This window comes from Miscanthus floridulus, chromosome 11 (assembly GCF_019320115.1).
Source record: "Miscanthus floridulus cultivar M001 chromosome 11, ASM1932011v1, whole genome shotgun sequence".
Taxonomy (NCBI): domain Eukaryota; kingdom Viridiplantae; phylum Streptophyta; class Magnoliopsida; order Poales; family Poaceae; genus Miscanthus; species Miscanthus floridulus.
In genome coordinates, this window is record NC_089590.1 from 53,652,791 (window position 1) to 53,662,165 (window position 9,375).

Sequence of the window (9,375 nt, forward strand, 5' to 3'; positions counted from 1 at the left end):
GCACGGCTGATATACCAGTTTTACACTCTGCAGAGGTTATACACTTTCACTATGAGAACTGCCCACCAGAATTTTTATTGCCCAAGAACTGCCCATAGACAGTTAGAAAGTGTAAAGTACAATGTACATCTTTGATCACAAGATCATTTTTGCAGCGAAATCACATTACAAGATTCCTATCGCATAGCTGCTGAAAAAGCACCAATCCAGGCATCCGCGACAGCCCTATCCTTCCTTGGCAGTCTCGTTCTCCAAAGATTTGCGTCGGAGATGCATGCCACCAAAGTTTGCCTTGTAGAGGCAAGTTCAGACTTGAAGATCACACTGTTGCTGCGCTTCCATAGCTGCCAGCAGCATAGCGCTACGAATGTGCTGAAATGCTTACAGGGTACTGAAGCCGGCCTTCCAATGCAATGAAGATCATCTAGGAAGGTGGAGTAGTCCAATGGCAAGTTAAAATCAAGTTTGGCCCAGAAGGTCCTAGCGAAAGGGCATCCTGCAACCATATGATCTGCAGTTTCCTCATGCTGTCCACAAACTTCACACAGGGCTGTGTTAAAAGGTGCTTTTGAGATTTAGCTTCTCCACTGATAAAATCTTTAGGGTCTAATTACCTCCAGAACATGGACAAGTAAGCTTTGCAAATTTCCTTTTTTTTCCTTTTGTTGCTTTTCATACATATTTTCATTCATTCGCACACCGGTACAATCATAGGGCTGAATGGCAACTACCAATCCGTCAAAACGGCTGCTATCATGAACAGCTTAGCTGGTGACCAGTCACCACTGCCACTGCGGGTGGTAGTGGTAGTAATTGGGGTACCACCAGTCGTACGGCAGCGGCACGACCTCGGGCTTCTTCTCCTCCGGCTTCTTCTCCTCAGGCTTCTTCTCCTCGGGCTTCACCTCCTCCACCTTGACGATGTCGGCGCGGCCGATCTTCTTGCGCAGGCAGTTGACGAGGCAGACGGTGTCGATGCCGTCGCCCTCCACCTCCAGCTGGTCCTTGCCGTCGCCGGTGATTCCCATCTTGCTCACCCCATCTGCTTTGGCTGCCAGCACCATGGCCTTGGACCGGCACTTGTCGCTTGCCATGCTCAGCCTGATCACGATCTTTTGCTGCAGCAACGACAACACGAGATTGATGAGTCGGATGCATGATGGGGGCACGAACAGCGAATTCGAGGAGCTGAAAGATTATTCAGACGGCTGTTCTTTCAGACAGTTAATTACCTTCATCGCGCTGCTGCTGATCTACGCGCCACCGCTGAGGATAACGATAAGATGTGGGGAACGACAAGTCGTCTGAGCAGTAGAGGCTGAACGGACGGGACGGGATGGCCGCGCCGAATTCCGATGGACCGATGCTCTGCACTCTGCAGGAGCAATCGGCAGCTGCCTTGTGATGGAGCAACTGCAAGAGGTGCGCGCGCGGCATTTATAGACGGGGGCGAGCAGCAACAGCCAACAGGCAAGAGGTGAAGGCGGATGATCCTTCGCCGGAACGGTCTTTGGCTCCCAAGCAGGCAAGGACACGACGACGACTGACTTAGGAGCAGTACTGTACGCGTATGTTGCAGTAATCAGTCATCAGTCATCACCTAACGAGCTAGCGAGTCAGAGACGGGTCCGTCCGTTCCTCATTCCTGGAAAAAAAAATAGTCCTAGTATACAATGACTTGACGAGATACCAGAGACAAAGGCAGTTGGTTTAGGGTGACGCGCTCGCTGCCTCGCCTTCTCTGCCCGGAGCTCTGAGCTCCTCCAATCCAAAGCCGCGGTCGCGGCAACGCAGATTTTTAAAAGGATATACAGCTTTTAGTCAAAAACGCAGGAGCTGCGCTTTATTATATTAACAAGAAAAAAGAAAAGAAAATACAGCTAGCGTTTGGTATCGTTGGCAATCAGGGTGGTACGGTGCGAATGTGAACATGCAGAGTCAATGGGCAGTCTTTCCCCACACAAAAAATACTCGTACAAACATGAGTTATACTTGAAGAAGATTGTGGGCCGACACACATGTTAAACATCGGTTTCTAACAAGAGTGAGGAGTGGGCGGAGGTCTTCGACTTAGGTTGGGGTCATAGGCGGACCGACCTATAGGGCGAGCTTGGGCGGCCGCCCTAGGTCCCCTCTGGCGAGCACCACTAGTAACCCCCAGTTCTCCGGCAGTCCGGCCGGCGAGCAGCGTGTGAGCGAGCGGCGGCGGCCAGCGAGGCGACAGGCGAGTGCGTGACTGCGTGAGGTTGAAGAAGGCCAAGGCATGCAGCTTTGCTTTGCTGGGCCGTCTGGCCAAAAATGCCCATTTTCTGGCCCATTTTGGCCCTTAGGGCTAGCCGCAAGGGGCCAGGGGCGCCCCGCATCGCACACAGCCACACAGGCGCGCCGCATCGGCATCGCAGGCTGCCAGGCTCGCAGCTCGGGCGCTCGGCGGGCGGCGGCGCTCCAACTGGCTGGCGGCTGCGGCAGCACGGCGCTCCCCCCATTTCCAAGCCGGCGGCCAGCGAGGCGAGCAAGCAGCGGCGGGCGGCCCTGCGCGGCTGCGCCCGGGTGGCCTCTACGGAGAGCAGGCAGCAGCAGATGGATGGAGGAGGAGGAGATGAAGCTGGAGCCGGCGATGCGTCTAACCCGGTGACGGCGAGGAGGCCAGCGGCTCCAACTCCATTGATCAAGAAGCGGTATAAGAAATTAGGTACTGTCATGAATCCATTATCTATTGCAAATTGTTAGTCAATTAAATAGGTAGAGATTGGTCTCTGACTGGTGAAATCAATTCAATGGTTAATTGGTTTTGCAGATTTGAAAAGCTTTTTCCTAGTACAAATTCCACAAGTGGAAGCAACTCGGGGCCAAGTACTCGTGAAAGCGGTAATGTTGTTGTTCCTGAATCTGAAGAACAAGAAGAGCTACGAGATTCAGAGCCACATCCAGTAGAAACAGTACAAGATGTTGAACATCTAAGAACCGTCGTCACATGAGCAAGATGTTGAAGGTATTAAGGTTTTCAACCCGGATGTTCATCTTGTTTCTTTTGATCATTTCTTGTATGGTAAATTATCTGGACATACTATGGAACAAAAATTCTCCTTATGTGCTCTTCATGTGAAAGGTAATCATGTTCAAACTTCTTATGTACCTTTTGTTTGTTGAATTATATATTAGAACATAATTGTTATGTGACATTACAATATAGATATGATATACAATCATAGTTAGACCGGTATATCGGTTAAGTTTTGTACCTGTACATAGCGATCCGCCCTAGCTCATATTTTCGGCTGGGTCCGCCACTGGTTGGGGTCTCCGCCACTGGTTGGGGTCTCCGCCTAAGATGGGCGGAGGTCGGCCTCCGCCTAAGACGGGCGGTGGACCCTGAACGCGGCGCACTCCTGTTGGACAAGATCATCCGCCAGAGGCTCCGGGTAGAAGGTCGCTAAACGAGGGATTCAGTAGGCTGTGGCTAAGTGGGAGTAAGAAAGGGGCGGAGGCCTTCGACTTTGGCCGACGCTCCGGTCTCTAGCTTCGGCAGAGGCACTGCCTGAAAGAGAGAATGAGGATCAAATACAGACTCACAAGAACTAGAGTTTCATTAATTCATTCACCAGCCTCCCTGTACAGTTACAAGTGTTCCCTATTTATAGGGCTCAACTACCACTTTGCAAAGTTTACAACAGTGCCCCTCAACTGCTACGGTACATTCCAGGAATATTTCAGCCCTAGTGTCTAACCTCAGGGGTGTTCTCGTCATACCGTCTCGTAATGTCTTCACCTTGGGCCTAAGCCGACGCCCATTGGCGGCCCATCAACTGTCCTCACGTATGCCTTGCTGACTTGATCGTTCCTTGATGGGCCTCCGCCGCCTTGGGGAACACCTTCGCCATGATCACTGCGCTAGGCCTCCGCTGTCCTGGGTAGAAACTCCTCCGTCATCTTTGTACTAGACCTCCGCCATCTTAGGGAGAGCCTTTGCCGTCTTGGGGAGAACCTCCGGCGTTATCCTTGTGCTAGCCTCCGCTGTCTTGGGGAGAGCCTCTACCGTCTTGGGGAGAACCTCCGCCATTATCCTTGTGCTAGCCTCCACCATCTTGGGGAGAGCCTCCGCCATCTCAGGGAGGACCTCCGCCATTGTTCTTGTGCTAGGCCTCCGCCGTCTTGGGGAGAGCCTCCGCCATCTCGGGGAGAACCTCCGCCATTGTTCTTGTGCTAGGCCTCCGCCGTCTTGGGGAGAGCCTCCGCCATCTTGTGGAGGACCTCCGCCATTGTTCTTGTGCTAGGCCTCCACCGTCTTGGGGAGAGCCTCCGCCATCTCGGGGAGAACCTCTACCATTGTTCTTGTGCTAGGCCTCCGCCGCCTTGGGGAGAGCCTCCGCTGTTTTGGAAAGAGCCTCCGCCATTTTAGGGACAGCCTCCGCCATTATTCCTTCATCAGGCCTCTTCGAGGGCGAGTTGGCCCATACTCCGTATGGGCTCCCCCAACAGTAGCCTCTCAGCTACTAGGTTATGGACGGTACTACATGACCTAGTAGATGTTCATACAAGAAGAGGCACTATACAACCCAGATCTTGGTTGCGAGGATTGCCCTCCGCAACCCGTTCATGCACGCCTCGCTAAAAACTCCATCCCAAAAACCCTGTGGGAAAAAAAGGCATGGAGAAAAGAGCACGCACATGACTCTAACCTATACATGCACTAATTCCTTAGGCTTTTAGCTCTGGGTGCCTTTATCTTCTAGATTTCTTCATCTATGGCCTTTGGCTCCTTCTGCTGCTTCTATAGCATGGTTCATTGGCTTCGCTCAGTGCTCTGGTCTTCATTTCTGGGACCTTCACGATGCGTAGGCCTGTATCCTTGAGGCCTTTGCTTCTGATGTCTTTTTGGCGCGCATGTGTGTCTCCAAGGCCTGATGTATGGGCCTTCGTCTCCATGTCTTCTCGGTGCAGGGGTCTTCAATCGCCTTTGGGTCTTCCGCCTCTGGTGTCACCTCGGCGTGCGGGTCTCTGCCTCCGAGGCCTTCCCAGGTCTTCATCTCTGGGGTCTTCGCCTCTAGTGCCTTCATGATGCGCAGGTCTTTGCTTCCAAGGCCTTCGCAGGTGTTCATCTCCGAGGTCTTCACCTCCGAGTCTGGTATCGTCTTGGCGTGCTGGCCTCCGTAGGCCTTCGACTTTTCTTCGGGCGGAGGTCTTCATCTCCGGTCCTTCTTTGGGTGGAGGTCTTTGTCTTTTCTTCAGGTGGAGGTCTTCGTCTTTTCTTCAAGCGGAGGTCTTCATCTCCGATCCTTCTTTGGGTGGAGGTCTTCGTCTTTTCTTCGGGCGAAGGTCTTCAAATAAATCTTCGCTCACGAGCGCCAGACAAAAGACCTCACGCTCCTGAGTGGTTGGTCCTCCGGTGCACTCCCCTAGCCCCTCTTGGCTTCAAACCGTTGCTCACGAGCACCAGGCAAAAAGACTTGATGCCCCGGAGAAGCTAGTCCTCCACGTGCTTCCCTAGCCCCTCTTGGCTAGTGCTTGTGACCAGGTCCTTAGTGACGCTTGGTGTAGGCGACGCAGTTGTAGTAGTGGAATTAGGTGTTCAGAAGCAAGTTTGCCGATGTAGACATCGACGAAGGTGTTGTAGAACTTGGTGTCGAAGGTGTCGACGGAGGTTCTTGAGCCATATTGCAAAAGTTGTTTGACAGAGGCGATGTTGTTGTACACGATGAAGGTGTCGATGAAGCCCCTCATGCCGTCGCGTTGGCGGAGGCTAGTTATCATGGTTTTGCCGAAGGTCCTCCTGCAAAGCTGCTTGGCGAAGGCCCTCCTAAGAAAAAGGTGTTTTGGCGGAGGTGATGTTGGTGAAGTTACCGAAGATGGTAGCGGGGCCCCTCATGCCGAAGAGCTTGGCGAAGGTGCTGCCGACATAGACGTCGACGCCGCGTGTCGAAGGCCAGAGAAGTCGTAAAAATGCAATTGAGTTGATCTCCTGCATTTTTAGGGACTTTGGTTGGGCATTGCAAGTCTTTCGACACCCGAAAAGGCACTGGCTTTTCCACTAGTTGCAAAAGATGGTTAGTCATTTATATGATACATGAAGGTAGCACGAGAGCCTTAGCTTCGTGACGTGGTGCCCGTGTTGGTTCAGGACTTCTTCCAGGATTTGATGCATAGAGTCACGGCACCCGTGCATTCTCAGCACGACAGCCTTAGCTTCGTGACCTGGTGCCCGTGTTGTTTTGGGACTTCTTCCAGGATTTTGATGCATAGAGTCATGGCGCCCGTGTATTCTCGGCACGATAGCCTTAGCTTCGTGACCTGGTGCCCGTGTTGTTTCGGGACTTCTTCCAGGATTTTGATGCATAGAGTCATGGCGCCCGTGTATTCTCGGCACGACAGCCTTAGCTTCGTGACCTGGTGCCCGTGTTGTTTCGGGACTTCTTTCAGGATTTTGATGCATAGAGTCATGGCGCATGTGTATTCTCAGGACTTCTTCTGGTTGGCCCAGGCCATGCATTGCAATGTACTTACGCAATATATATATGCGATGATGAGAATGATAGCACTTGCGCAAAAATATTTAAAAGGTGTAAACTTATTATGCATGCTGCAAGAATGTTGGTTAAGTTTGAATGAAATACAAGCTACGCATATAAGAAATAATGTCCTCAAATGAGAGGGTAATAGTTTTAGATGGCTAGCGAAGGCTGCCACTTGATAGCCTGCATGAGCACAGATAAGATTCATAGCAGTGACTATAGTAAGGATTAGTTTCTTGTGAATGTTAGCTCAAATATTTGATTGATATATTATGAAGATCTTCAAAGAATTTAGTCAGTATAGCCTGTAAAAAAGAGGAAAACATGTTAGTGTTTGTGGGTTAGAAGGTTGGTTGGATGTCGAAAGTCAATTTTTGATGGAGGTCTCCGACTAGAAGGCTGTTAACAGACGAAGGCTGTAGAGTGACGAAGGCTACCAACTGATAAAGTTCAATGAGTGACGAAGACCAATAAGTGACGAAGGCTGTTGAAAACCAATGATAGATGAAGTCCACTGATTGATGAACGAAGACCATGACTGACGAAGGCTCAAAAAGACGAAGGCCAAAGACTGACAAAGGTTATTGACTAGTGAAGGCCAATACGTGTCAAAGGCATTGACTGGCGAAGACCGTTGACAGATGAATAATCGGCGAAGGTCCTTACTGACACTTGCCCTGCTGAAAGTTGTAGAGAACCTTGATTGATGAAAGCCACTGATTGATGACGGAGGCTGTTGATTTGACGAAGGCTGCCCACTGACTGATGGTGGAGGCTGATGATTGCCCGAAGGGTGCAGGTTCGCATCCTGCGAGGCTTTTTATATGCATATACACATATATGTATATAAATATATCTCAATAGAAAGGAGAGAGGATGGGATACTCATCGTGTATTTTTGTCTGAGGTGCTCGTTTCGTCCGGAAAACACAAAATAGACGAAGGTCCGAGCTCCGCACCATTGAACTCATATCGAGTGGGTGCCGTAGGCCCGGAGGTCTGCTATAGCCTGTTTGAAACATGGAAAAGCACGCAGCATGTTGTATTGTTAGAATAGTATTTGAGTAGGTGATTTTTTATGCTTATCTTTATCGAGTAGGCGAGGCCGATGAACTTCTGCACGAAAACGTGGTGGCCGTGTTGTCCCGTGCCAGCCGTGGTGGCGTCCATGGCCCTGCGCACACGTTGAGGGTGCGGCCGTGCGTCGTGGACTTAGTGGAGGCCGAGCGGAGGTCCTCAGCCGTTGGTGGCTGACAGAGACGTGAGCTGGTCGTCGAGTCTGCCGAAGGTGCTGGTCTGGCTCGGTTCCGTTGCAGGCCTCCGCAAACAGGCGCAGGCTTGAGGCGCCTGGGTGGAGATAAAGTTGTGGCGCTGGACCATTAGAGACCGAAGGCTTGTCTTTGATGAAGACGTCGAAGGCTTTCCACCAGGGTTCAGTTGGCGAAGGCTTTGCTTGGACGTTCAGCTGCTCATGGTTAGATGATACAGATTTGCAATAGCAAAATTAAGTCAAAGTTGTGTGTATATATATCGGTGTCGAAGGCATGTGAAGATGACACACATTTTTTATACATTTTTTTAAACAGACGGAGGCACCGGAAGCTTTGGTGCATTTCTTGACAAAGATTATACAACCTAACTCAGTTTTTTATTTATTTTTCTTATCTTTCTTAAAAACATGTGACATTGGCGAAGGCTTGTTTGTCCTTTGTTTTTTTAGTACTATTGCCGAAGGCTTTTTTGACACCTCTCTTTTTTTTTTTTGAAAAAGTTAATATCACCGAAGGCTTATTTGACCTGTTTCAAAAAGTTGATGAGGTTTTACGGCAGTTGTCATCTCTGTCATCTAGCCATGAAGATTTACGAAAAAGTTTTATACGAAGCTATAACCTTCGCTATCTGCTATGGTTTAGATCGTACCTTTGCCCTGACGATTTTACCTTTTCTGGGGGATTCTCACAGGACATGGTCTGCCGACGAAGGCTCCAACTTCTAGCTCTCTAAAAAATTTCGTGCCGAGCACGGTGGGCGCCACTGTTGAAACATCGGTTTCTAACAAGAGTGAGAAGTGGGCGGAGGTCTTCGACTTTGGTTGGGGTCTCCGCCTAAGACGGGCGGTGGACCCTGAACGCGGCGCACTCCTGTCGGACAAGATCATCTGCCAGAGGCTCCGGGTAGAAGGTCGCTAAACGAGGGATTCAGTAGGCTGTGGCTAAGTGGGAGTAAGAAAGGGGCGGAGGCCTTCGACTTTGGCCGAGGCTCCGGTCTCTAGCTTCGGCAGAGGCACTGCCTAAAAGAGAGAATGAGGATCAAATACAGACTCACAAGAACTAGAGTTTCATTAATTCATTCACCAGCCTCCCTGTACAGTTACAAGTGTTCCCTATTTATAGGGCTCAACTACCACTTTGCAGAGTTTACAACAGTGCCCCTCAACTGCTACGGTACATTCTAGGAATATTTCAGCCCTAGTGTCTAACCTCAGGGGTGTTCTCGTCATACCGTCTCGTAATGTCTTCACCTTGGGCCTAAGCCGACGCCCATTGGAGGCCCATCAACTGTCCTCACGTATGCCTTGCTGACTTGATCGTTCCTTGATGGGCCTCCGCTGCCTTGGGGAACACCTTCGTCATGATCACTGCGCTAGGCCTCCGCTGTCCTGGGTAGAAACTCCTCCGTCATCTTTGTACTAGACCTCCGCCATCTTGGGGAGAGCCTCTGCCGTTTTGGGGAGAACCTCCGGCGTTATCCTTGTGCTAGCCTCCGCTGTCTTGGGGAGAGCCTCAACCGTCTTGGGGAGAACCTCCGCTATTATCCTTGTGCTAGTCTCCGTCATCTTGGGGAGAGCCTCCACCATCTCGGGGAG

At 50.8% G+C, this 9,375-nt stretch overlaps 1 protein-coding gene across 1 annotated transcript; it reads right to left on the bottom strand.

Annotated features, from left to right (window-relative positions):
* Positions 1-632: 632 nt before the first annotated feature.
* LOC136494297 (heavy metal-associated isoprenylated plant protein 16-like) lies at positions 633-1,493 on the bottom strand. The gene is made up of 2 exons (XM_066490466.1): positions 1,233-1,493; positions 633-1,118 (listed from the first exon to the last, which is right to left on the bottom strand). Exons 1-2 carry the CDS (start codon positions 1,236-1,238, stop codon positions 780-782), a joined length of 345 nt encoding a protein of 114 aa, XP_066346563.1. The 5' UTR covers positions 1,239-1,493; the 3' UTR covers positions 633-779.
* Between the last annotated feature and the right edge of the window lie 7,882 nt (positions 1,494-9,375).